Source organism: Cupressus sempervirens, chromosome 11, assembly GCF_028749045.1.
Source record: "Cupressus sempervirens isolate cs-2001-9-10 chromosome 11, ASM2874904v1, whole genome shotgun sequence".
Taxonomy (NCBI): Eukaryota; Viridiplantae; Streptophyta; class Pinopsida; order Cupressales; family Cupressaceae; genus Cupressus; species Cupressus sempervirens.
This window is the reverse complement of record NC_143128.1, coordinates 723,043,528-723,071,468: the sequence shown is the minus strand read 5'-3', so window position 1 is coordinate 723,071,468 and position 27,941 is coordinate 723,043,528. Positions and strand designations below refer to the sequence as shown.

The 27,941-nt window shown below is 35.9% G+C and overlaps 1 protein-coding gene and 1 long non-coding RNA gene across 2 annotated transcripts; both read left to right on the top strand.

The window, feature by feature from the left end:
- LOC149531694 (serine/arginine repetitive matrix protein) lies at positions 1-24,525 on the top strand. The gene is made up of 16 exons (XM_089810970.1): positions 1-277; positions 1,703-2,352; positions 2,602-2,869; positions 3,415-3,713; positions 5,653-5,832; positions 6,103-6,861; positions 6,979-7,076; positions 7,186-7,248; positions 7,603-7,691; positions 7,834-7,899; positions 8,182-8,883; positions 9,024-9,098; positions 9,442-9,512; positions 9,825-9,882; positions 22,678-22,948; positions 23,224-24,525. Exons 2-16 carry the CDS (start codon positions 1,934-1,936, stop codon positions 23,955-23,957), a joined length of 4,152 nt encoding a protein of 1,383 aa, XP_089667096.1. The 5' UTR covers positions 1-277; positions 1,703-1,933; the 3' UTR covers positions 23,958-24,525.
- A 306-nt stretch (positions 24,526-24,831) lies between these two features.
- LOC149531693 (uncharacterized) lies at positions 24,832-26,251 on the top strand. The gene is made up of 4 exons (XR_016359042.1): positions 24,832-25,009; positions 25,207-25,295; positions 25,494-25,597; positions 25,893-26,251. It is a non-coding gene; the product is annotated as an uncharacterized LOC149531693 (long non-coding RNA).
- Positions 26,252-27,941: the final 1,690 nt, after the last annotated feature.

Genomic DNA, 27,941 nt, shown 5'->3' with positions numbered 1-27,941 from the left:
GAGGGACAAAATCCTACACAACGCACAACACAATCCTAATTGTTCGCACCTTTTCTATTTATCTGCCCCGAGAGAGGTATATTACTTGGTGCCATATTTAGTGAAACCACCATGGCTGTCGTATGAAAGAAATCTATAGCTGAATTATACAAATTATTTTTTCTGGGGTTAAACAGTCGAGCATATTTGCATGCTATTGAAAGGGTTAAAACTTTTACAAACCCTCGTTCTGTTATTGGTCGCGGATTCGCTACGGCTACTGCGGTGATCGGCACAGGTATGGACTGGAATTTTTTGTGATCTGCTAATTAACCCTAGAATTCAATGCCCCGCATGCTGCTTCGAACTTATGCAAGTAATCAACAGGCTAATTTCTTGAACATTGTAGATTGATGAAATGAAAATCGTAAATTATTTGTTGATAAATACTGCCGATTATTTATCAGTCAACTTAAATTATACGTAAGTGTTTAAATATCGAATTGTGAAACAAGGAGCTAGAGCGAGCAAGAAGTTGGAATTGTGTACATATGATCTGCGTTGCTATCTTCTAGGGTTAAATATGTTTCTGCTTTACGAAGTAATTGTGCAAGGGCAATTATTCTAGGGTTACAATGCGTTTGTCTTTTAATTCATTTTTTATAAAAGAATTAAGGATTTATTTGGGTTGTAATGGCTAATTGCTGAGTGTCTGGATTTGTGGAAGCTAAGTGAGTAAATGGGTGTCAAAATATAGCAGATTTCGTTGCTTCTTTTGTCAAGATCGGTGCCATTTTGCTTTGTAAACCTGTAAACATTATCACTCATTTGTTGTACTTAGTTTGTTTTCAAGCCCACTGCTGGGTGCAAAGCTTGATGAAGTAAATATTTATTTTTAACATTTCCCTTTTTAATAGAAAACTATCTGATACATGTTTACTCAACTCCCATTAGCCAATTGTCTTAAGATTTTTTATAACCGATATCAGTTCTAAGGCAATGTTAAACTGTCTTTGTTGTGAGAGTATTCGGTAGCTGCAGAGCTCGTACTTTTGGTAAAAAGGTCTTTGGTGCTTATCTTTATCCCTATGTGTCTCTGTAGTTTGTAATCTGTATACAAATTTGGACGAGTTTAAGTCCTGGTCAGGCTTGAATTATGCCAAGCAATTGTCGATATTTGTTCATTTTCTGATTGGACGCAGTGGGCATCAATTATCTGCAGCTAACATGTGTCTATACAATGCTTATTTATTGTATATCCAAATTGTCCACGAGACAGTGAGATGTAGGGATACTAGTTAAAAATCTTGAAACTGTTCGGTTTTAGAGGTTGGCTTCCTAGCTTGTAAACTAGCTCGTGGTCTGAAATGCGGAAGATTAGGAAAGGATTTGTTCCTGTATATTTCCTGTTTGATGGCTATACCTTCTAGCTGGTTGAAAAACACTTCAAATCAATAAGGGAACAAGTTCGGCAAATTAGAGTTTCTTGTATGTTTTATAATTTTTTTTTTGATCTTTCATAGCTATTGGTGTATGCTTAAATTGCCATGACATTTCATTGACATTTAATTATCTTTTTATTTTCATCCGTCTGCATTTATATTAAATGCTTTTTGTCAATGGGACATGCGTTTGTTTTGAGGACAATTTACTTATGCAGTCTGATCCAGAATATCTATAACAGCCTAATCTTAGAACTGCATTTATATTGTCTTTCTGACAGATTTTCACAATTCTCTGCATAGAGGAATATGCGAGTCAATGTGTCAGGACATAGTATCTACTAATTTGATTATTGTGATCTTCAATAAGATTTAAGTAAATGCTTTAGCCAGTGGGATCCTTGAATGAAGCCATAGCTGAAAAATTATGTGGCAATTACTTGGTTGGTGTTGGATCTCTGACTTCATCTGGTATAGATTGAGGATATTGAGCTCTTGAACAAATCAGAGAAATGGCAGGGACTTCAAGGTTTGAAATATCCTCAAGCCCAGATGGATCAAATTTTCCTCCCTATTGTAATGGGCAGCGTAGTCATTTTTCAACCGCTTCAAACATGGAAAGGTCAAGCAGCTTTCGAGAAAACCTTGACAACCGAATTTTAACAGCTGGAGGAAATTTTCCCAGGAATAGTACATCAGTACATGGAGAACATTTGCCTCTGTCACAGATTTTACTTCTGGATACACTGTCAATGGGAGATCAGAAATATGCTCGTTATCCAGAACTGAAAAGGGTGACTAATGCTGCATTGGGAAATGTAGCAGAAGATCCATCATTGGCTCCTTTGCAGGCCAAACCTCTTTGTTCTCTTGGACCAGAAGAATTGAAGCGAGTAAGGAGTTGTGTGACTGAGTATTCCCTCAAGGCGAGGTAATATTGCTTCTAAAGACAAAGATATTTCCTTACTTTTTATTGATTATAGCTAGGTTACTTCATAAAATTTTGTAGTGATTGCGTGGGTTGTATGAGAAGCATTTCCGAGCAGAATATAGAATTGTTACATGCATTTTTCAGTCCCGGATGCTGTGAGGGTTGGTAATTAGTAATCATGGTTTGGATGCTAATGGCACTGGTGTGCATTGTCTTCATCATACTTAATGTGATTCATCTCTTGTGCAGAGATCGGATAAAGTTTTTGAATGAAGCCATATCCAGACTAGATAAATATCGTAGTCCAATGATGCCAAGAAAACGGACTCGAACAGAACCGTCAGCACCTAATCCATTGTTTTCGGTTGACCGATCTGCTTTGGGTGGAAATTTGCTGAAGGCTGGGCCTCAAAATCACACTGCTTCAAGTTGCGCAGATCTTGGTTCCCAAAAACCCGATGACAGGAAATCTACTGTACCAAATAAACGAGTTCGCACCTCCATGATGGATATGCGGGTTTGTATCAGAAACGCCCCTCCCCAAAATATACTTTTTGATCCTTACATTTTTCTGTTTCACAGCATTTTCTTTCTTCCACATTCAGATCTGCTAGTTTTACTTTATTTTTTGGTAATAGGAGCTCAGGAATTTTAAGAAGGTTGAAAATTTCATTAAACAACTGTTTTGATTGACTTGGTTTTCAACTTTTTAGTTTTCTCTCCATATCTTCATTCGTGCTGTAGATGCTGATCTTATATTAATGAATGTTTCTAGTATTCTTGAAGATTTTGTAACTAGAAATAAATAAAATAGAAAGAGAGATGGCCATTTTAGATAAAACTATTTAGGGTTTAGAATTTGTTTCCTTTTTTTGGGAAAATAATTGTGATTTATGGTAAAGTGCTTAGTAGTGTGAGATATTTGAATCTCACATTATCTCAAGCACCTTGGAATAGTTCAGGATTGTTCTTGACTGTTTTTGAACTGGTCCATGCTGCCACTGATGGATAAGACTATAATAAAATTCTGAGGTGTTGCTTAATGTTGATGAATGGTCTTAGGTGGATGGGCGTCCCAACAATTTGCTTAGACCACCTGGAATGACAGATAGGGAAAGAGACATTTTGAGGTCTGGAAATGCTGTGAGTCAGTTAGAAGACAAGGATCGAAACTTACCAGCTGGAAGTGAAAGCTGGGAGAAGACAAAAATGAAAGGAAGACGTACTGGAATGAAATCAGATATTTCTGTTAATACAGTAGCAAATAGAATGTTGGATGGAGATAGGGATTATAAACGGGGTATACCACAAAGGCTAAGCACTGAGAGCCGCTCAAGGCCAAGTGAAGGTCATGGCTTCAGGTAGGACTTGTGATCGACACATTTTATTCTTCTATCCAGGATGCTTATTTGTTTTAAAATCTTTGTGGTCAATGGTAATGTGTACCATAATAGCATCATAATACTGATGCTGTCAGACTTTTAAGTTTTGAGCATCATATATTTGGGAAAGATAATAAATTCTTAACTTTTGAGCATTGAATTTTTTGGAAATATAATAAACCCTGTAAATTTTGAGCATTGAAAATTTCTGTAAAGACAATAGATTTCTTAGAGGATCTAAAGACTATGCATTCAGAAGTTCAAAGCTATTAGTTGAACAGTTCTCTCGAGTATAATTGTTTTTAGTAAGTAGGTCTCTGTTATTACCCGCAGAAGCTGCTAGATAATCCACTTTAATGGTTTTTTACCACTCTTTATTCTAATTTTTGGAAGGTTACTAAAGTAGCCAATTATTTCTCATTTTGAATTCGTTCTATACTACAAATTGTTGGTCAGCCATGGATGATAATGTGCATCTGTAATGTTCCCAAATGGGGATCTTCCACAATGTGCCTTTTTTGCCATATTTTCTGGGCATTCAATTGAAAGTAATATGTGGTTTTTGTAAAATTATTTATCTTTTCGGTATATTTTGATTTATTAAGCTTGCATAAATACTTATATCTTAAATTCTAAACCTAGTGTAGTGCTTAAAAATGAAATTTAAATTTTTGGACTGAAAATTAGTTGATACTGAATATGAAATACTAAAAATAAAGCTGACAGAAAATATGTGAGTAAATTAAAGAAGCAGAACAGCAATATGCCTCATTTTGGCGTTCAATTGGAAATATCTGGTTTTGGAGAATTCTGTCCTTAGAATTCTCAAAATAAGATTCCTTTCGAAAGAATATTGCCTCTTGAATAAATGGACATTAGAATAAAATGGCCACATGTTTTATCTGTAATTTTGCCCAAAGATCGAACTTTTTGGTCACCTGCATCTTCTTTTATCCTTTGCCATTATCTTTTATTTCTGGTGTACTTACCTAAGGTTAAAAATGATTGACATCCTATTTTAACTTTGGCTTTAATATGATAAGTTAAAAATAGTAAATAAATAACCACCTTTCTATAATATTCTTCCTTTTATGAATAAAACATCACTTGTGTAAAGTGGCTGATATTATTTTTACAAGCGTTTTCCTGGAATGTGATGTAGTAATAAAAAAAATGCTTTGTAAATGATGATCTAGAACTCTTGAAATTTCACTTTAATATTCTATATTTTTTGTTGTACATTTAAGTATTTCACATTCTTGTAGATCAAAATGTTCCGACCTCTCTTTTATTATATCATTTTTCAGATTTTCATAAAATTAACTGGAATGTGATGTGTAATCGGCCTTAAAGCAGCATTGTAAATTATAACTAGTAAAGTAAACCACGGGACTCTTTTGGGTGACTAGTTATGGTTTGTGTTGAATCTGTATACAGTTTTAATGTTCTTGGACAAAATTATTGTCCTTGAGCTCCCGTTATTATCCCAGCTTATTTTTTATTTCATAATGATAATATGGATAACTATTTGAGCATTTTCTTATATATTTATAGGAAAGTCTGTGTCATTTAGGTTTTGCTAGAGTTTAATATTCAATATCTGTCTCTCAGTCCTCTTCATAATCTCGTATTTTGGTCCTATGTAATTTAAAAAGCAATGTGTTTGGAAGAAATTCATTATTCTTCACTGTGGAGCTTTGTCTGTATCATTTTCTAGTGTAATTTAGGAAGAGGAAAATGCTTACTGAAGGTATTCATTATCCCATTCCCTGGAGCATTGTTTCTTTCTTTGAAAGAACATGAATTTTCTTTTGTGCATTTTGATCAAAAGAGTTGGCTGAAGGACATTATTCTATTAATCTACATGATTACCAAATGTAGGTTCTCACCTCAATGTTGGGATTTAACTTTTGCTCAGGTCTGGTCCTGTTCATGGGATTGTTTCTATCCATAAGATGGAGAACCCCTCTCAACCAGGTGGTCTAAATGTGCGCGCTTTGGCAAGAAGTGAATCTGATTGTGCAATTCCTGCAAATGAGAAGAGGGATCGATTTGTTGGTTCAGAGAAGGATCGAATAATTCCTAAGAACAGTATTAAGTATGAAATTCAGGCTATTGGCCTGCCTTTTCCTCTTTTGTGGCATACTTTGATATTGCTTATATGACAATGAAGGTTAAGTTTTTTAATTTTGTTCCATTTTGAGACCAGTTCTTCATACTTTTAAGAGACTATGTCATGTACGCATCTATATAATATAGGTAATAGCATAAGTATATACTCAACTCCCTTGTCAATGTCTGGAATAGTTTGTAACATTTGACTTTATATGTCTTAACATTCAATATCTGAATGGTATTTTATTTTCAGGGCAAATGTCCGTGATGAAAATCATGCGGTAAGCCCCACCACAATTACAAAAGGCAAGGCATCTCGTGCACCTCGCTCAGGTTCAGGTGCATCTGCAAATTCATCTCCAAATGTTTCACGCACCTCTACATTTGATAGCTGGGAACGGACATCAAATCCAAACAGAGGTCAGATCACTGGTGGTTCAAACAGCCGCAAGCGTCCATTTCCTACAGGATCTTCATCAGCTCCTGTGGCCCCGTGGGCTGAGCAAAAGCCACCAAAGAATCAACGCACAAAAAGATCAACCGTACCCCCAGTTTCCAATCGCGATGATGTACTGGTGGAGGCATCTTCAAATCCCGAGTCTGTTGCTAAACCTGATTCAACTGAAAGCAATGGCCAAGGTTTTTTAAGACGGTCTTCAAACAATAGTGCTCTCCAACAGAGCAGATTAAAGACTGACAAAATCTCTTTAACTGCCTTTTCTGAGAGTGAGGAATCAGGAGCTGGGGACAAGTGCAAGGACAAGAACAAGAAACAAGGAGAAGCCGATGAAAAAATTGCTCCTGTTAGTCAGAAGGTTGGATCATTGGTTTTGCCTCCAAAAAAGACAAAACCTGTCAAGGAAGAAAGTGGAGATGGTGTCCGGAGACAAGGAAGGAGTGGAAGGGCTAGTACTCCTCTTAGAGTGAATGTTCCTCCATGTGGAAAACTTGAAAATCCTCCGACGACAAAGCAACTGAGAAGTAATAGGCCTGGCAGTGATAAAGTAGAAAGGTGAGTGATTTTATATTTATACAATTCTAGTTTGGCATGATTAAATGCTCATGTATTATTGGAAAAATATGGCTATTACATATACATGGAGTGGTAACAGCCTATTGGATTGTTCAGTAAGACAGGTCGACCTCCAACCAAGAAGACATCATTGGATCGAAAACCCATTACACGTCTAAGGCGGCCAATAAACAATGGATTGCCAGATTTCACAGGCATGCTGTTTTTATTTAAAAAAATTTAATGCTCAACTCTCTATGGACCTTGAGAATCATTGTTCCATGCTGTCATGTAATGATAATGATTGCCTGGTGATCTTTGTAGGGGAATCAGATGATGATCGTGAAGAACTCCTGGCAGCTGCAAATGCTGCTAACAATGCAAGTGGTATGATTTCAAGACTTACTCAATTAAGGATTGGCCAATTGGCACTAATTCAGAATATGGATACATAGTCAGACCTGGAGTTGAAAATGCCAGTTGCTGTGATTCACCATTTTGTTTGCTAAATTTTAAATTATTTTAAAGTCAGATACGAGATTCTGTTTCAAATCCTTTTTTTTGTCGCAATAGAGTTACTTCAATTGAAATTTTGAGGAAGTTTCACTTAATATCAGTAAGATTTTTGAGTTGAATGGCGTCTTTATAAATATGCCAAATTTTAAGTTTCTAAAAATCATCTCTGCTGCTTAGAATGATTCTGTTCAGAGCTTTTGTCTGACCTAGAAGTACTTGTGGCAGATGCTGCATGCTCGGGACCTTTTTGGAAGCAAATAGAACCATATTTTGCATATCTCACTCAGGCTGACCTAGATTATATTGAGCAATTGGTAACCGCTTTCCCATGCATGAGTACTTTCCAAAACATAGATTAAAGCATATATTTCTGGTAATTTATATAGTTGTGTTGTTTTCTTCAATTAGATTCTTGTCTAAGTTTATGACAGCATATGTATTGATTGGGAGATGCAGGTTAGAGATTTAGATGACGTAGATGCAATTCTGATGAGTCCTTCTGGCAGTAATCAAAGTGGAAAGGTGCATGCCTAGTTCATTAATTGATCATCTTAGTTTTTATTAGAAATGAGAATCTGATTTCAATGCACCTTTTAGAGTCTTGTAAATGACTCATTTAGTGTACCAAATATTGTTCACTAAGCATCAAGTGCTCACGCTTTTATGATGTTCATAGGTGTAGAGATTTTATGGGTTCACAATTACCTTCAATTTACTATTTTACTGTTTTTCTCGTAATTTTGCACATTTAAAAAATAATTCTTTGTAGTGCTATTCTTTGACAAATAGTTCCTCTTTTGCTAGGTGGGTCTTATTTGCAGTACTCTCCCAGCAAACCTAAGTCAAGGAAATTTGGCGAATGGGTGCATGGATAATGAGTCCCTGAGGCCTTCTAGCAGTTTGAATGCCAAAGATGATATTGAGAGGCCTGATAAATTTAGGTGGCTTGACAAGATGATTCCACTTTCTCAAAGATTGCTTTCAGCTTTAATTGTTGAAGAAGACTTGGAGGAAGCAAACAGAATCTTCTATGATGGAAGACAAGGTGATTGTGTTCATTACACAAGTGATGATTCTCCTCGTGGTAATTGTACTCAGATTGAAAGTGAGACTAGAAATGCTGGGAAACTGGAATTGGAGATAGAGTCAGAAGTGGAGATGAAAAATTGGAAGCATCACATGCTTGACTATTCTAATCACAAGAGTCATTTTGCTAATGGGCATCAGAATTATAATGCAGAAAATATTGTCTGTGATGATTTCATGCAAGATGATATTGTAGTACAATCAGAGGTTTTAGGTTTTAATGCAGATTTTAGAGATTGGGATGAACAATATACACATGGAGGGCAAAAGAGTCAAGATGAATTGAAATCCAATTGTCAAACTTTTGGAGTAGTTTCGGGTATTGCTGCATATGACCTCGACATTCCATACCAAGAAATGGACCTTAACCAGCGAATTTTGTTGGAGCTCCAAAGCATCGGACTATTTCCAGAATCAGTGGTATTTTTTCTAGTCTAATGTTATCTCAATCATTATTTATGGCAGTTGTGTGTATTATCATGTATTTTGAAATTACTTGCTTTAGGTTTTCAGTTTCATCTACAGTTTTCTTGTAATATACTGCAACTTCCCTTTTACAGCCGGATCTAGCACAGAGGGAAGACGAGGAAATAAAGGAAGATATTTTTAAGCTTCAGGATGAGCTCCAACAACAGGTATTTTTCATTAAAATATCTGCAGTATGGTGGTATTCCTATCATTTCTACCTCTCCTAAAAGTTGAAAATAATGGCCAAGTTACAATGAGTCATGGTAAAAGTGTATGTATATTAAATAGATCCAGAAGAAATCACAGAATCCTCTAGATAGGACATTTTTTGATGTTGTCAATGTGACTGATGTCATTGTTCTATAAAGTAAGTGAATTTTGTTTTATTGTTTTATGCTAGTTGTTTTTATGAGAGTTAGTTACCATACAATATTTTCTGAGTATGGTATTTATTTTTGTATTTGACGAGTGCCAGCATAACTATCTTATCATGCTTTTTTGCCTCTGTAGAAATCAAAAACCAAAGAGCATCTTCACAAACTGGAAAAGGCTGTTATCAAAGGTCGGAAAGATGAAGAAAGGTACAGTGAATAATAATCTTGTTTGCTAGCAGCAGATGTTCGTTCAATAACATTGTTATTGAAGCTTCTTGGTGCTCTTCACCTGCTCACTTTGAATTTTGTTTGGAGAAGCAGTACTCTGCATTAATAGACAGTTAGGCTTATCATTGGGCATGAATACATGCTTAGTACTGGCACTACTTTCTATATTTCCTAAATAGAGAGTTGATAAAAATTTGTGGTGCACCTTAATCATAATGATTTTTTAGCTGTTTTCTAGTTTATCTAGAGTACCTAATATTTTTTATTTTTTTTTGTTAATAACGTGTTTAGAGATCGTGAAATTCTTGCCATGAACAAGCTGGTGGAACTAGCATATAGTAGGCACACGGTAAGCTCTCTAACACTATTTCAACTACTCTATTGATTTTATATTAGTTATTAGCTTCTTCTTGCATATTGATTACAGAGATATACACCAATCTTTTCAAATAACCCATGCATGTATTTAAGGTTCTTTGATGCTTAGTCTTCTTAGCGCCTTAATTCTTGATCTAACAATTGAGAGTTTGTCTTAATTTAGTTATCCAAATGTAGAAGTCTTTATATAAAACTTATACTGTGATGACCTGGAAAAGTTCTATAAAGCAGATATGGTATTTAGATGGCTAAGGATTTTGTCAATAAGAAGACTTCTGCCATTTAATGTATGCTTTACTCAATGCTTGAACATTTAATGATGCTCTGTTAGATAAATAAATATACAATTAGTGTACTTCAAAAAGTAAGGTCTTTGATTGACTTTACAACTATTTAATGTTTTAATTGAGCATAATGCACACTGAGTGCAAAGTACAGAGGAAGTTTCTTAAAACTCTAGAGAAGCATTTTTTTAGGGTTCTATGTTCGACCATTTAATGAAGTTAAATAGGTAGCAGATCTGCACTAAAATGGGCAGCTGTAAAATCCTAGAGAAGTTAACCTTGGAGCAGTATACAGTGGACTGTTGTGTAGTGATGTTGTTCATAGAATTCGAATTTTTAATGTTGATGGTAGTTGGGTTTTTCTCATGAAATTTTGAACTGATATACTGGAAAATTAAATAGCAAAGTTCCAAACATATTGTAAGTATTTTTCATTTTAGGACTAGAGTTGTCCAGTAGATTTGGTTGTACTTATGCTGGCTTTCAAGCCTGCAGGGTTACATATAAGAGTCACATGTCTAAGGACTTACAAGCAAAGGGCCAACCCACAGTGAAGAAAGCTCCCCCAGAGCTTTACAAGTTGTTATAGAAGCATCTCTGTTTCTGATCAAAAGCTTCTATTAGATTCTGACGTTGTGCAAGCTATGTACCTGAAGGAAAACAATCTAGAAAGGCTGTTTTATTGAAAATTTGTTTTCTCTTCAAGGAGAGAGATGCAGAGTTTCTCATGTGTCCAGGGGGCTTCTACTTCAAGGTTTATGTATGATGGGTAGACCAGCAGCTGTGTTATTTACAATTAGAGATCTGAAATAACAATAGAAAAGTGAGTTTCCACCAGAATTCATGCTCAACCAGGACCTAACATCTTGTAGTTTTAAAGAGATGGGATGATGTGATGTCGGATGGCAAATCTATACATTTAAATCACTGCCATGCTAAATATGTTTCTTTGAGTTTGGAATAATCACTCAACAATTTGGAATTGCATAGATTGCATTTCATTCACTTGATTTTTATTTTGTAGCTCCATCATGATTTTGTGTCCTTTTTGGGAGTCATTCTGGTTATGGGAAATTTTGTTTGCCAAATACCTGGACCACTTTTTGTTTCCACATAAAAGACCACCTCAACACTGCCCACGAAGAAACTCCATGCAGCAATTAAAATACAACTACTCAGGGTGAAAAATATATAAAAACAGCCCTAATGTAAATTACTACACAAAAAATTTACAAGCCTTCTATAAATTATAGTAGAAATACCTATAAATTATAGTAGAAATACCAGTGTTGCAATGTGTCAGGAATGTTGAATATCCTTTGAATTCTCTTGCATTTCATTCATTTTCTTTCTTTCTTATGTGAGTGATACTATGCCATACTCCTACATATGGGTATTGTGGATCATTTTGGGAGCCATTACAGCTATGGAGATAAGTGTTTGAGTATGAGAACTGATCTTATCGCCATATATGCTAATCTTCATTGTCTATGAAGAAACTAAATGCAAAAATAAGACTATTGAAAAGAAATGTCGCAGAGAAATGTACAGGATAGAATATAAAAAGTGAACAGTGCAATTCCAATGCAAATTATATCCTTAAAAAAGTGCCCAGATCATATCAACAATACTTGAAGTAATGGTGCTGTAATATGCCAGAATTATACATATTCTTATGATTGCCTAAGGAAACCCTTTCACATGATCTTTTTGGGGTTGTTTGCTATTCCTGTTTGCCTTGAAAATGAAGAAGTACTTTTGCTTAAGTTTAGGATATATAATTATTTATTTCAGCAAGCATTTCATGTTCTTTTCATCATGTCACATGGGGATACGTTGTCACAAATATTTCAATATCAAGATAAATTAAAATACACCATAATCTGGGGATATGTTTCTGGTGTCCTTGGCACTGCATCACGTATATTTTTGGTTTTGTACATACCCAGTAAGTTTAACAGTTTACTTAAAGTTAATTTACTTCAACTGCACACCCTTGCTAGTTGGGAGAAAAGCCAATATACGTCTTGACAATAAACAGACAAATAGCAGTAGAAGAGGTCGTATGAGAAATGCCAGATGATAAAGGTTAGATAAATATTCAATAAGAGAAAGGGGAAACCAATGAAGTATCAGATATTAAGGCTAAAGTTTGAATGGAGCAAATGTCTGTACCAAGTTCACTTGTAGAATAGAAACTGAGATGAAATTGAAACTGCAGGATGCATATAATTCTTACAACTTCATTTTGTAGGAGGAAAAACAACCGTTGTCTGCAGATGAACATTTTAAATGGACCCATTCTGCCAAACTTATCTGGTTCTGAGCAAAGTTCAAATGATGGTATAATAATGATCTACAATCTGAACTTTGCTGGTAGGTTTAGGTTTGACCTTTTCCAGTGCCATCTAAGTGTTCATGATACCATCTATAGTATTTGAATGCTGAAATGTGTTGCAAGGCTTATGAGATATCTAGGGGCCCTTGGGGATGAAGAAGAGTACTGGCACACAATCTTGGAACTGGGTTCTCTATATGGATCCTAGACCTGAAAGAGATCAACCCTACCGCCCAATGGTTTGGTGAGTTTTCGTAGTGGATGCTGGCATGTAGTTTTCAGCCAGTGAAGTGTAGTTGTTAGATATAACATGTGGTGACTTCTGTGTAAGTTGTCCATGATGGAAAAGTTGCTTGTTGAGTTGGGCTAGCCCAAGATGAGGTTTTACAGGTTGCGGATGTTATGTGTGATTTGTGTTGCACTAAGCTTTAAGGATGCATGTGAATGTTGCATATAGTGCTGGCCCCTCACTCAAGGTTGCCTAGTGTGGAGAATGTTGGAATATGAAAGATATTTTCTGGATTTGAGTTCTTAAGATTTTTTATCATCAATATCTGAAATGATACTACATTTTCTTCTCTTTTTCCTCTCTTGCATCCCAATGAGGGATCATGTAGTATGATCCAAAATGTTGATGATAAAATTTTTTACACAAACAAATCCAAAACTATCTTGCAACTTCAGATGGATTGTGGAAATCTGATATCTTTGAATGTTGGAATTGGTCAAGGACTTTGAGTCCCATGAGAAAGAGGCAAAGGTGCTTTGTGGACAAGGTCCCAAATGTGAAGGTCTTTGAAATAGCTCATAGGTACTTAGGGAGCATTAGTCCAATGGCAAGTCTGTGATGGGTAGCAAAGAGGGTGAGAACTATGGAACTGTTAGTACTTAAAGAAAAGTGGAACCTACACAAATGGGTTGGTGTTAGGATGGTCTTTCAATGAATGCAAGGACAAGATTGCAAGATGCAAGGAGATTGGAACTTTAGAATTGAGTGCTAGAGGCACGAGTAAAAGGTTTGGCACAATGCATATTTTTCCATAGTGTGTGTTGGTTGTGATGCTTGAAGCATCTTAGGTAAAGGGTGTAGTTCAATTCACTTGGACAAATTGGTTTGTAAAGTTGAGTTTAGTTTTGAGTGGGAAGTTGAAATCATGACTGTTAGGTTGGTATTAGAGCTGTGGAAGGATAGGTTGATATATAAGCTATGTAAGGCTGAGTGTGTGTCAAAGCTATAGCTTGATGTTAGAGTTGGTATCTAAATCTGAGATAAGATAACTGGTTATTGAGTTCAGATATGGTCAAAGAGTAAGGCCATTATGGATGGGACTTGGAATTAGGAAAAAATTGTGACAATACTTCTCACAAGATCCATTAGGGATGGTCTTAGTTACTAGTTTGGATGCTGGTATGAGAACCCGAAACATGGATGGGTGGAATTTTTTGTTTTTTTTGGGGGGGGGGGGGGGGGGAGGGGGGTGTGGAGGCGGAGTTGGATGCATTTGTGTACGTGTGCATGTGTATATAAATAAATAAAATAAAGGAATATATATATGTAAAACTAAGTCATCTGATAGCATGATACTTCATCATTGATCAATGCCAAATGCCAAAAATACAAATAAATAAATAAATATACATTATAGAAATATACAGTCCAGGGTGCACATTCTGGGTGCATCCATATGTGTCTGAACTTGTACACATCTGGATTGGATGTGCAGGGGCAGAGCACAAATCCCACAATAGGATGGTTGAAAAGCGGCTGTGATTGTTTGGGTTGCAAATCAAATGAGTTGGAAATAGAACCTCCGTAAGTATTGGAATTCAAGGGTGGGTCTCTCACAAGTCAGTGATTTAGAGTAGATGACACTAGCAACACCATGGGGGTTGTATTTCCATCAGTTGGAAATAGAGTTGGACTTGATGGAAAAGAATCTTTGCAAGGAGCTTCTAGTTATGAGGTAAGAAGTATCGAGGCCATTGAAGGTGTGGGCGAATGGCAAGTTGGTTAGGGAGTATTATTGAGTCAGAATGGGGTTTTGGGATGGAACAAGTATTTGGATGGGCCATAGAGAAAGAGTTCAGGGAGCTTATTGAGGGAAGCATGGATGCGGAAGGAAGTACATTTGAATGACAAGGTTGGAGAAAGTTGGATTTCCACACTTGATCAATAGGCAACATTGGTAATGCAAGGGATTTGGGATCTATTGATTGGTTCATGTGGGGAAGGACATGATGTTCACTTGCACGGTTCACATAGTTGGGCATACATCTAGCTTAGGGAGTTTGGGTGATCCAACTGGAATAAAAGGGGCCTAGGATCGAGTAAAAGAATGTAGTCATCCCTGGGAATGCAAAAAGGAGTAGATTTGTTCAAGGATAGGGCTAAATATAGAGTAACATTGGAGCAATGTTTGGTTAGTGCTATGGCATCCTAGGGAGTTTGGCAAAACAACAATAGGGATAAAGGAATGGAGTTGGTTTTAGGAGTCCCATGCAGTCATGAAGTAATGTGCAATTGAGGGAGGAGCTAGTAGATTGGGAACAAAGGAACAACAAACAAAGTAGGATCAAAGAAAAACTATCCATGTTGGAACTAGAAGCTTATCAGGGAAGTGAAGATGTGTGTTGAGGAATACGTGGAAAGGCTCACAGAGCTAGTTTGGTTTATGGAGTAGAGGATTGCAGTTTCAAAGTTAACTTTTAAAGGGTACTTAATTAATGAAACATTGTTGGATCATGAAGGTGGGACATGAGTTGTCATATTTGTAAAGCCTAGAGGGTGGACAAGAGTCAAGGGGGGTTTCAGTTGTAAATATTGGCTTGATGAGTTATGGGACTTAGTGCTTAATTTGGGCTCTATGTTTGGGATATGTCCTGATAACAAAGTTACTAGTTCATAGAGGGAATTGCATGGTAGGACAATGTAGCGGAACCACATGGTAGGAGAATAGAGTGGGAGATCATAATAGGATCATGAGAGGTAGTTTTGAATGGACGGGCCATAGAGTAGGGCAATGTGGTTGAGCAACAAGAGTAAGTTGAGTGAGGAAAAATGAGAGTTCCTTGTCTAGGATGTGGTCGAGATTGAAAGCGTGTCTGGGATGTGCATTTGAGGTGACAAGAGGACTAGCTGGTTTTTAGGCCTAGGGGACTTAGTAGATGACATGGTTATGTGGCCAGAATCAGAATGTGCAATTTTGGTACCTGAAGATTGGGAAGCCCTTTATTCAAGGAAGGCAATTGACTAACATAGAAAGTTCGGACGCTATGCTGTTATGTACCCTGTCTAAATATTATGAGAAATAAAGGACTGCTAACTCACAATTTGATTATCAGAGAATTCTTCTTAACTAAAACTCTACTTATAGCACAGTATCCTTGATAGTCAATGACACTTATGACAAAAAGTTGATCTCGACCAATATATGCTATCCACTTGTGAATGAATGTCTTCATACTCTTACTCAATGGGAGGGATTTAGTTTCATTTGTAATATCTTGATATAGAATATGCTAGAAGTATTTAAAATACTATAGGTAGCTGCACCTGATGATACTCCCCTAGATGTAAATATGAAACAAAACATATCTTTTACGTTTGATCCAAATTGATTAGTGTTACTTCCTCCGTATCCTTTCTATTGACTTTAAGCATGAAAATAATTTGATTTTATGATGACCATATAGAAACTATAAGAATGAATCATAATTCTTTTCTGTTTAGAATATAGTTTTGATTTATTATTATTATTCTTGCTGCCCTCTTTTATCCTCCCTTTCTATATGATGAAGCTCAAACTTGCAGGTAATAATATAACCCTGTCCCTAGGAGATGTTGAAATTTTGGAGTGATCCCGTTTTGGAGTTAATTTATATACTAATCTGAATCTCTATTCTTTCTTTTTGTTTTCATTCTTAAATCTTATTTGCTGATCTGAAATTGGTATTAGTAAGTTCTTATTCGATGCCCTCCTATAAATGAAATTGAGTGTTCTCTTATACAATGTAATGGGCAAAAGAAGTTTTATTGGACAAGACATTTCTCTCCATTATAGGAATCATATCCTTCTATTGGATGATCAATCGACATCATTACATTATAATTATGATAATTAATGGATGAACTAACAAGCTATGTTGATCGTTAGTGCAATAATCCAGACACCCTCTGCCTTGATATTTCGCTTTATTTATGGGTCCGTATGGTACGGATATGTTCATTATTAGCAAGCTGTTTGGTGGAGCGATACCAACATTATTGTTGATGCTTCTTTTGTTAACATGTGATAGTCTCTTGTATTCCAAGTATTGCAATTGCTCCTTCCAACCTCCGTCTATTTCTTTACAGATATTATCTGTTGTCATCGACTAGTAAAGGGTAGTCATAAACTTAGTCATAGTAAAATAGGATGGCTTTTTTAGGCTTAGTTTTATTTATTGCTTGTTTGTTTATTTATTAATATATTACTTTTTCTTTATTAGTTTGTTGTTCGTTTGGTTATTTACTTATTATTATATTTATTATTTACTTTTATTGTTTATTGTTATTATAGGTATTTTTTGTAATAATAATAATTTTTATTTATCATTTTTTTTGATACATAATGGGCTGAAGCTTAGATTATTTATTTATTATTATTATTATTGTTCAGGTTAATATTATAATGCATTAAGCTTGAGCAATTTCAAACTCACGACCTCCCAAATGAGAGGCTCACAATTTAGTAATTTACCATTGTGCTATAGGCTCTTGCCTTTTATTTATCATTTATTATTAATATATTATATTTTTTTATTAATAAAATAATAAATCATTCAAAAAATTAAAAATAAAATAATAAGTTGTATTATTCTTTTATCATTAGTATTAAATCCTACAAAAACGGGATTGTACATTCTGCACTTCCCAAAGTTGCTTGTCCTCAAGCAATACAATACTTCGGTATGATTGATGCCCTGCTATGTAACACTAAAAATCAGTTTGATGACCCTGGGATGAAAACTTCAAATTGAGTTAGAGCTGCAAAGTATTCATTAATACAAATTTATCAAATTGAGAGACATTTCATCATAATACTTAAAAAAATGAATATTAAGAACAATTCAAAAGGTAAAACTTATCTTAATTTGTTGTAGTTATTTTCTTCTCCTTTAATAGGTGTCTCTGCTCTTGTGTGAATGAGCCTTAAGGGGGATAGAATCTCTATCTTAATCCTTTTTTGGGAATTTCAACATTCATAAGAATATCTTGACACTCGCCAAGAATGTCGCTCGACCAAGCTCTGACACTCACCAAGAATGTCCTTGATCAAATTCCATTGCTCTCAAAAAATGTCTAAATCAAGTTTTGACACTCACGAAGAATGTCGCTTAACCAAGCATTGAGGCTTACCAAGTATGTCCTTGATCAAGCCCCATTGCTCACAAAGAATGTACAAATCAAGTTTTGACACTCACCAAGAATGTCGCTTGACCAAGCTTTGATGATCACCGAGTATGTCCTTAAACAAGACTCATTGCTTACCAAGAACGTCTAAATCAAGTTTCGACACTCACCAAGAATTTCTCTCTTTCAAGCTTTTTACACTTACCAAGAATGTCTTTGATCAGGCTTCAATGGTCACCAAGAACGTCTAAATCAAGTTACACGAAGAATGTCTCTTGATCAGGCTTCGACACTCAGCAAGAATGTCCTTGATCAAGCCTCAATGGTCACCAAGAACATCTTAATCAAGTTTTGACACTCACCAAGAATCTCTTGATCTTCGACACTTAACAAGAATGTCATTGATTAAGCTTCGATGCTCACCAAGAATGTTTGTTTTGACACATACCAAGATTGTCTCTTGATCAAGCTCTGACTCATCAAGAAGGTCCTTGATCAAGCCTTGATGCTCACCAAGAATGTCTAAATCAAGTTTTGACACACCAAGAATGTCTCTTGGTCAAGCTCTGGCACTCACCAAGAATGTCCTTAATCAAACCTTAATGCCTACACTCACCAAGAATGTCCTTGATCTTTATTCCCTTTTTGACGTATATCTTTGCTTAAGTTCTCTTCCAATTTTGATTTAAAAGTTTTCTGCATTAATCCTTCATAATGAGAGATTTTGTAGATCTTTTCCTACAGGATAATAATGTTTTGTGTCTATATATTATTCGAAATAAGGTACTGCTAACTCATAATATTATTATTAGAGAATTCATCTTAACCAAAACTCTACTTATACCCGAGTATCCTTGATAATTAAAGACATTTATTACAAAATGTTGATCTGGACCAATATATGCTATCCACTTGTGAATGCATGTCTTGATATTTTTACCCAATGTGATGGATTTAGATTCATTTCTAATATCTCAATCTAGAATATGCTAGAAGTCTTTTCAATTCTATGGGTAGCTGCATCTGATGATAACCCCCTAGGTTTGATTATGAAATAAAATATATCTTTTATGTGTGATCCAAATTGAATAGGTTACTTCCTTTTTATCCTTTCTATTGAGTTTAGGTATAATAATAATCTGATATTATAATGACCATATGGCGACTATAAGAATGAATCCATAATTCCTTGCTGTTCATAATATGATATATGACTTATTATTATTATTATTACCGCTGCCTTCTTTAATCCTCCCTTCCTATATGATGAGGCTCCAATTTGCATGTAATAATATAACTTTCTTCCTTGCTAGGCTATGTTGAAATTTTTGTGTGCTCCCATTATGGAGTTTATGTATATGCTAATCTGAATCTCTATTGTTGCTTTCTGTTTTTGTTCTTAAATCTTGTTTGCTGATCTTAAATTGGTATTGATAAGTTCTTATTTGATGCCATTCCTTAAATGAAATTGAGTGTTCTCTTATACAACATACTGGGCAGGAGAAGTTTTATTGAATGAGAAATTTCTCTTCTTTATAGGAATCTCATGATTTTATTAGATGATTAATCCACATCCTTACTTCATAATTATGATAATTAATGGATCAACTAACAAGCTACGTTGATCATTAGTGTGATAATCCTGACACCCCCCGTCTTGATATTTCCCTTTATCATTGAGTCTCTATGGTGCTGAGACATTCATTATTAGCAAGCTGTTTGTTAAAGCGTATTGACGTTATTGTCGATTCTTGCTTTGTTAACATGCGGTAGTCTCTTGTACTCCAGTTATCATAATTACTCCTTCCTACGTCTGTCTATTCTTTTACAGATATTATCTGCTGTCTTCGGCTGGTCAAGGGTACTTGTAATCCTTAGTCATGACCAAATAGCCTGACATTTTTTACACTTAGTTTTATTTATTGCTTGTTTGTTTATTAAATTATTTATTAATATATTACTCTGTTTATTATTTTGTTGTTTATTATTATTCCAACTATAATTATAATTATAATTTTCTTTATCGTTTATTATTAATATATTAAATTTAATAATTTAATTAATACTACATTATATATTTTATCACTAAAAAAAATCATATTATTTCTTCTTAGTTTATTAGTATTAAATCCTATTCGAAAAGGGGACTTTACATATAAGATGGTGAGTTGGTGATCTATAAAGTGGAGCTTTGGGCACAAGAGTTGAGTCGATGAAGAGACGTTGGCACTAGGATTGGGATATCGCAGTTTGGATAAGGCTTACGAGTGTTTGTTGACAAGGTGGCATGCAATTAGATGACATGGTGTTGATAAGATTGAGCTGAATGATGTGAAGTTTTGATGGAGTAGGTGAAGGTACTTGAGCTGTGAGTGTTTTGGCACCAATGGTGTTGCATATTTTAAGTGAGGAGAACATAGGGAGGATGATTATTGAGATATTGCCCATAAGCGTGAAGAATAGCAATCCTCCGACCTATTTTAAGAGTTAGGTTTTTTACGTGGATCCTAGGGATGAAAGACAGTAACCTTGCTTCTCAATGGTTTGGTGTGGTTTGCTAGCGGATGTTTGCACATAGACTCAAACTAAAGAGGTTCATGACAACATAGGTGCTCATTGAGTTGGGTATGCCGAAGACGAGATATTGCTTGTTAGGAATGCTCTGTCAGTAATGTGTCAAGTTGAGCTCAAGGATGTATGCCAATGTTGGTGTAGTGTTTGGCACTCATTCAATGATGCCCAAGTGCAAAGAATGCTAGAAGAGGTACCTTGATTCCCATGAGGAAGTTGTAAAGTGGATCTGTGGGTAGGGCGTTTGGATATTTCACAGGTACTCAGTGAGTAATAGTCTGATGCCAAGTCCATGATGGGTATCAAAGGGGGTAAGAGGTATGGAGCTCTTGGTGTTAGGATGGTCTTGTGGAGTTTTGCAAGGAGACAGCGCCAAGTTGTAGGGAGATTGGAGACGGGCCAGAAGGTCTAGCCAATGTGTACAGTTCTGCAGTGCATGTTGGTTGCAATGCTAGGAGCATTTGGGTGAAAATCATTGCCTTGTATGCTCAAACAGCTTGATCTGGATAACAAGCTTAGGAAAGTTTGTCCGATGCTATGCTGGGGGCTAACCGCATGGCAAAATAATTCCTCCTTTAATGCACATCATTCAATAAGGTTCAGATGATTTTTATCAGCGAGTGTTGCAAACCTGGGCTTCTTGTTTGAGTTGTTTACTTGCTATGTTACTCGTTCGAGTTTGGTTCCAAGTTTGAAGTTCAGGAACCGGTTCGCAAGTTAGTCAAAATTTTGAACTTGGTTTGCCAGTTTTTGGCATGGTCCACCCAGTTTCGAACTGGGTTCCAAGCAGTTCGAACCAGCAGGGAAAAAATCAAACTCTGCCCAGACCACCCAGCTAACCTGCCCCGAATCACGGACCAGTTCGAACCTGGGCTGGTCTGGGGGGTCCAGGGGCGAACCCTGGTAACTTAGTTTACTTGTTAGCCAGACAGATCTTCTTTAGTAATTAGTGCACTATGTATGCTATGAATATGAACTACAGGAACTTCCATCATATTTTTCAATATGTTGCTTAGTGAAGCATCCTTGGTAACTGCTCGCGGTTTCACTATATTTCTTTTTTATTGGCACAGAGCCCATCTTATTTGTGGTTGAAGGAATTTTATTTTTTTGTGAGGTAACCCTTTTTATAGAAGGCCACAGACCCGAACACCAATTTTATCTGTGTGCCGCTTTCACTATGGAATCCTAGAATGGTGGTTCTTTGAACTTTCCACTTAGCACATGGATTGGTCAAATTTCATTTTTTGGAATTTACCTCTGTGACCAAGTTCAGGAGTAATGTGGTTGCTACACTATCAGTTGCTTAAAATAATACAATGATCAACTACATAGTTAAATACTAGGTTACCAGGTTTGCTGTTCTAGTATGCACTGGGTACCGGTCCTGGTGTGGTTCACCTGTGGGTCCGGCCAAGGTCTGCTCGTGGGGGGTCAGTTTGTCTCGGATAAACCTGGTGGACCCAGGGCTAACTAGGATGTCTGGGTGCAGAAAACAAGTTTTTCTTTATTTTTTGCACATTTAACTTTAATTTGAAGTCGAAAATCCAAAAAAGTGACTTGTGACACACTACAGTTGTTTCTGGTGTGATGTTTTGCAAATGCACATTAGTTTATATCATCTTTATATGCATTGTGTTCTACAATTGTTTTTGAAAAAGAGATAATGGTATCTACAATTTGTTACTATCCATTTCATGTTGGCATTCAATTTTGTTAAATATCTTTCAAAAAAATCAAGGGTATACATTAAACTGGCATCAGAACTCAGTCATTGTAGCCAGCTCGTTGGATTGAGTTATGCAACCACCAATTACACATCATTACATTTGAGAAGGAACATGTAAAACCTTGACTTATTTATATCGGACAAGAAAAATACAGAGACCATTTACCAAGAATCAAACAGTGCAAGGAATTTTGGGCAGCAGTATTGACAATTTGATTGAAAACACTATTTTGTCAGGCCTATTAGGTGGTATGACAATAGATAAGAGGAAGAAAAATAAAATGATATTGAATTTGAAGTATATGATGCTATGATGGTATAATCATGATTCTCTGATTACAATTTTATACTGTTTTTGGTATTTATATGATACACTGTGATTAAAAATTTATGCTGTTTTTGTTGTTTAGATTAATTGTCAGGCTCGTCTGAGGTAATTATTTCTTTTACAGGGACGAGGCACAAATGCATCTGGTGCTAAGAGTGCAGGAAACAAACTTACAAAGCAAGCTACTTTGGGTTTTGTTAAACGGACACTGGCTAAGTATCGAGTGTTTGATGAGACTGGCAAGAGTTGCTTTACAGATGGAGCTTTAAAAGATAAAATATCCTCAATATCCTCGAAGGATATAGATAAAAATATACTTGGTGATGCTCTTGAATGTGATCCTGCAAATGTTCTTGCTGAAAATGCTCATGCTCTCTCAGATGTCAAAACATCAGGTGTTGTGCATCTGTATGCTAAATTTTGCTATTTCATTCTGATTTACTGAGGCATGTTATGTTATTACTGATAGCATAAAATGATTGATGTAGGAATGTATTATGAATAGATATTCAAATTAAAGCTCTTTTGCGCTAAAAGCTTGTAGATAGTCTCCATACTCTTCCACGGCCTTGGGAAGAGTTGTGTGAGCGGCCACAGGTGGTGGATTAAGTATGAAATTACAAATTTTTACTAGAAACATAAATGCATTCATTTGTTGTTGCATTTGCAGCTAATTCTGCCACCCCTTTAGAGCAAGCTGCTCGTGTTCAAACCCAACATATGCAGAAGCTGGAGAATGGAGATAGGGAGTTATCTAACACAGTGCAAGGGACAGCTTCTTATCCAGAGCAATCACGCGTGAAAAAGAGAGAACTTCTTCTTGAAGAAGTTAATGGCAGTGGCATTCTAAAAGGTGCAGCTACTCTTGGGACTACCCTACTTGGGGGGACTAAAGGAAAGCGCACTGAAAGAGACAGAGAGGGCAAGGTTCAGCCCAAAGAGATCTTAACCAGATCTGGTTCCACTAGGAGTGGTCGACCAGGATTGGGTAATGCCAAGGGTGAGAGGAAAAACAAACCTAAACCGAGACAAAAGACTGCTCAGTTGTCAGCTGCAGCGAATGGCCTTCTTGGAAAACCAGCTGATGCACCAAAGCCATCATTGACTTCAAGTTATTGTGAAAAACCTAATGATAAACTGGTTAAGGTGAAAGATGAATTGCCTGCATCACAAAATTCCAGCGCTGATGATGATGGATCCCATGATAATGGCCCCATAGATTTGTCACATTTGCAACTCCCCAATATGGAAGATTTCAGTGTTGCTGATGATATGGGAGGCCAAGGCCCAGATTTAGGTTCTTGGTTGAACTTTGAGGATGATAACCTTCCAGATGCTGGCGGTGATAATCTTATGGGTCTCGATGTACCAATGGATGATCTATCAGACCTGAAGATGTTCTAAGAACAAGATGGAGCTACTATTCCATATGACCTAAACTTGAAGCTGTTTAAACAAGCAGTTGTCAGAAGGCGACCACTGGCACGAGTTACCTTTGTTCTGGATACTTGTATTGTATTAGAATAGTAAAATTCTTTTGAAGATTTCTTGTACAAGTTAGCTTTGCAGTTGGGAGCAAAATTGTTTTTAGTTATCGCAGGAATTGCTCCCGTTGTAACGAAGTAGCAAATTGTTACTGCACCAGCCTTGGTTTTGATCTGTACAAGCAAGCTTTCCCTATTATCCAAGGTTACGACAAGTGTTCCGTCCTGGTCATTGATCTTAAACAAGATTGGGAGGCAGACATTCATTGTGTCACAAATAATTGTTGTTCATGCTTTTTGATGTGCCCATTTCTTACAAGCTGCACAATTTGCATGAATTTAAATTCAGTTCTCTGAACTGGACAAATCTCACATTCTATGTCATGGATCCATGGTCTGGCCTGGGTTCAGAAGTCATGTACTGTACCATTTTCTCCTGTATATAAATTTTATCTGACTGGTTCTATTACAGACAGTTTCTTTAGAAACTGGCTTGGAATTTATCTTTCTGTAGATGCTACAGATGTTAGTTTTGATGATGATATCCTTCTTTGTAACAAATCAATTTCTGTAACAATCAAGGAAGTCCATTACCCTTGAATCTCAAATTCCATGGTAATACTGGTTCAAAAGCATTCTGCACATGATTCTTCCATGCATCTATACTAAATCTGCTACGTTTGTAATTAAGTTACTTGGAGGTCTCATCTTTCAAACTTGGAAATTTGACAGCAGCAACAAAAGCAGTGGACCATAATAAGACCAGAAATGCAGTCCCTTAAACAAATGCCATTTTTTATTCAATAAAGAAGCTCTCTTTCGTGGCCCAACCAGTTCCAATTTTAGAATTTGTTGAAACATGACTTTACCAGTTGACACATTAATTTAGTTATTGAATGTTGCAGTTCTCCGCAATTTCCAAGGATGGAATATGTGTTCGGATGCTCAGATCGATATATAACAGTGAATCAGGCAGGTCCTCGATGATTCTGTAATACTGTACTTGGAGCTTATTATTTTCTTGCTTTTGTAGATCTATCACACTGTTTATCAGCGCTGATATTGTAGTTTCTAGTGTCAATTTATATTTGCTAATTATTAAAATTTCTATATTCATTATCAAATTATCAAAGGGGATTCATTTTTAGGTTTTGCTGCTTGAATGGTAGCAATGTGATGCAACTTGCAAGCTACAGATTTGTACATCTGGGCAGAAGTACTTGATTTCGGTACACTTCAGCAAGGGATTATCCCTAAGGTAATCTAGTAACTGTGTTTAGGTATAGGATGTTTTGGTTTAGTTTATAACTGTATTGGTACATCGAACTTTAGTTTGAAGTTATATAGTAATATGCATATACTCTTTTGCAAGTTCGAAAAATTTCTTTCCTCTTCAAGTGGTTTTCTGATGGAGCTACATAAATTGATTTGTGTATGTATATTTGATTGTGCACAGATTTGGGCAGGATGTTGAGGCAGTGGATAAGATGTTCTGGTGGTTGTAAGCTTCACATAATGAGTGGTGGTTGGGCTCTTGTAACTCAGGCATCCCTATTTACGGTATGTCACTATCACTTACAGAAATGAATTGGATAGAAAAATGTGATACTATAGTAGATTTAAAGAAGACTCAGAAAATTATTATTCAAATATTTTAGGATTTAGGCCGTTTTGTTTCACTCATCCCTGTCAAAATGTTCTAATATTGACACAGTGAGCTTTACTTGGAAGTTGGTTCTGCAATATATCGTAGATTTTCTTTTGCAAGTACTGAGTGGATATATCCACTTCCAAGTTGGAAGTGTTCTTTGATTTAGTAGGATAAATTCATTTTAATAAATCTGCCCATGTACAGATGTAGGCCGGATGTTGAAGCAAGATGCTCCTATGGCTAGCCTCACATGAAGAGTTCTGCGGTAATAACACAAATATGGACTGGATGGAAAATACGATACTCACGGGGGAAATTATGTCTGCAATGATACTCCCCTGCGAGGTATATTAGCAGAAGAGTACTGAGAAGATTGATGTTTGAAGCAGCTGCTGGATTAATCCATTTCAGACTTGTAATATTGTGGCTGCCCACTCTTTTGTTATATATTATGTTGGGCGTAAAAGATGATATTTGTGATTTTTTATTCCCAAGTTAAGAAGATCAGACTGTAAGTATCATTTTGTGAATTTATTTTTAGGGTGTTTGGACCCCTTTCTCCATCTTGTTTCCTCATTTCCGATGCTTAGTGATTGAGTATGTCTTAAAATGCTTCAATTGCTCTAGGATTCTTAACTTATTTCAGCGAAATAGATGATAAGTCTTTCGACTAGAAAGATACACACCTGGACATACACATGTTATCATTGCCACGTAACATGGTATATTTGCCATAGAACGGTCATACTATGAGCTCTTCGTTATTCACTCTAATGCATATATCGCAATTTTGTATTGTCTTAGACTCCTAGCTTCTTAAAGCCCTTACAGTGTAAAGAAAAGTCTATGTTTTGGGAGTTTAAGAACACATCAATGCTCAAAACAAACAAATCGGATTTGATCCCAAGCATCTGTGCAGGTTGTAAATAATTTTGGTGCGTTCAAAGTTATCTTTATTTTAAAATTTATGTTCGGAAAAAGATTTAGTCATTATTTTTAGCTTTGTCAAGTAGTGCTATATAACTGGATTAATAATTTGAAATTTTAGGTATGCTCTATCTGATGATAATTTTCTTAGCTTTGTGAAGTGATATTGTAGGACTGGATAAATTGTTTGAATGAAGGTGGGCACCATCATGTGTTAAGGTGATGTATTCCGATTAAGTATGACAAACGCTATTTATTCAAAATCATTTGAAACTGACACAATTTTACAGTCTCTATATGTGCCAATGAATTTGGGAATCATGGGAACACTAATTAAGTTTTAACATTTCATCTGTTACATTTCTTTGGAGGACTGAGGCTTCTCTGTTTTGTAAATGAAAAAATTATAACAAATGTATTCTTCGTTCTCTAACGATTTTCATAAGTTGTGTTTTTGAATGGGACAAAACACCCAAAACTGCTTTTATTTTCTTTTATCTATAGAAAACGGTGGTTTTACTTATCATTGGATTTAAGACAATATCAATTGCGAGATTGGCAAGTCAAATCTATTAGTCCTAGTTACGGTTACTAGAAAAAAATTGCTGTCAGGATTTGAACTTAAGGGCTTAATATTATTAATTCATCTTCTTTTGATTGAATTGAGAAGGAATAATGAGGAAATTTTAATGGAGTTCAAGCAGTCTGATGGATTCAAGGCCACACAATTAATATATTTTAGATTATTTCAACTCTTATAATATGAACGTTGATCAAGAAGTTTGTCATTTTCTGAAGACTTAAAAAGTTCATAAAGATTGATAATGATAAATAAATTTTCGAAAGTATATAGTTGATCTTTGATGGCAGTAAAGAGCTGTGGATGATAACTCTACACTTAGATGATTTTTTGATAGCACTCTAGAATGCATTGAGGGAATTCAAATCCGTTCAATTACTTTGAAGTTATATTCCTAGCCTAGCCTAGTCTAGCCTTGGTCTTGATGACAAAATCACCTTCAATTGATTATAGCTGCTAAAGCTTGATAATTAAGACTTTTCTCTTAGAGACTAAGACGCACTTCTTGCTCGGCCTACTAACCAAAACCCATTTAATTAAATCCCATTTTTGAAAGCAAGTTAACAACCCATTAGAATTATTGGGGAATGACATCAAACTCATGGATGAAGCTAGAAGGAGATGCTTGTACAAAACATCTGCATAGAGAGCGAGATTGAATCGCAAATTTCGGTAGAGTTGCCCATCCAACAAAAGAAAGACACTTGCAATTCCAATGAGAGACTTTCTTGAAAAATTATCTAAAA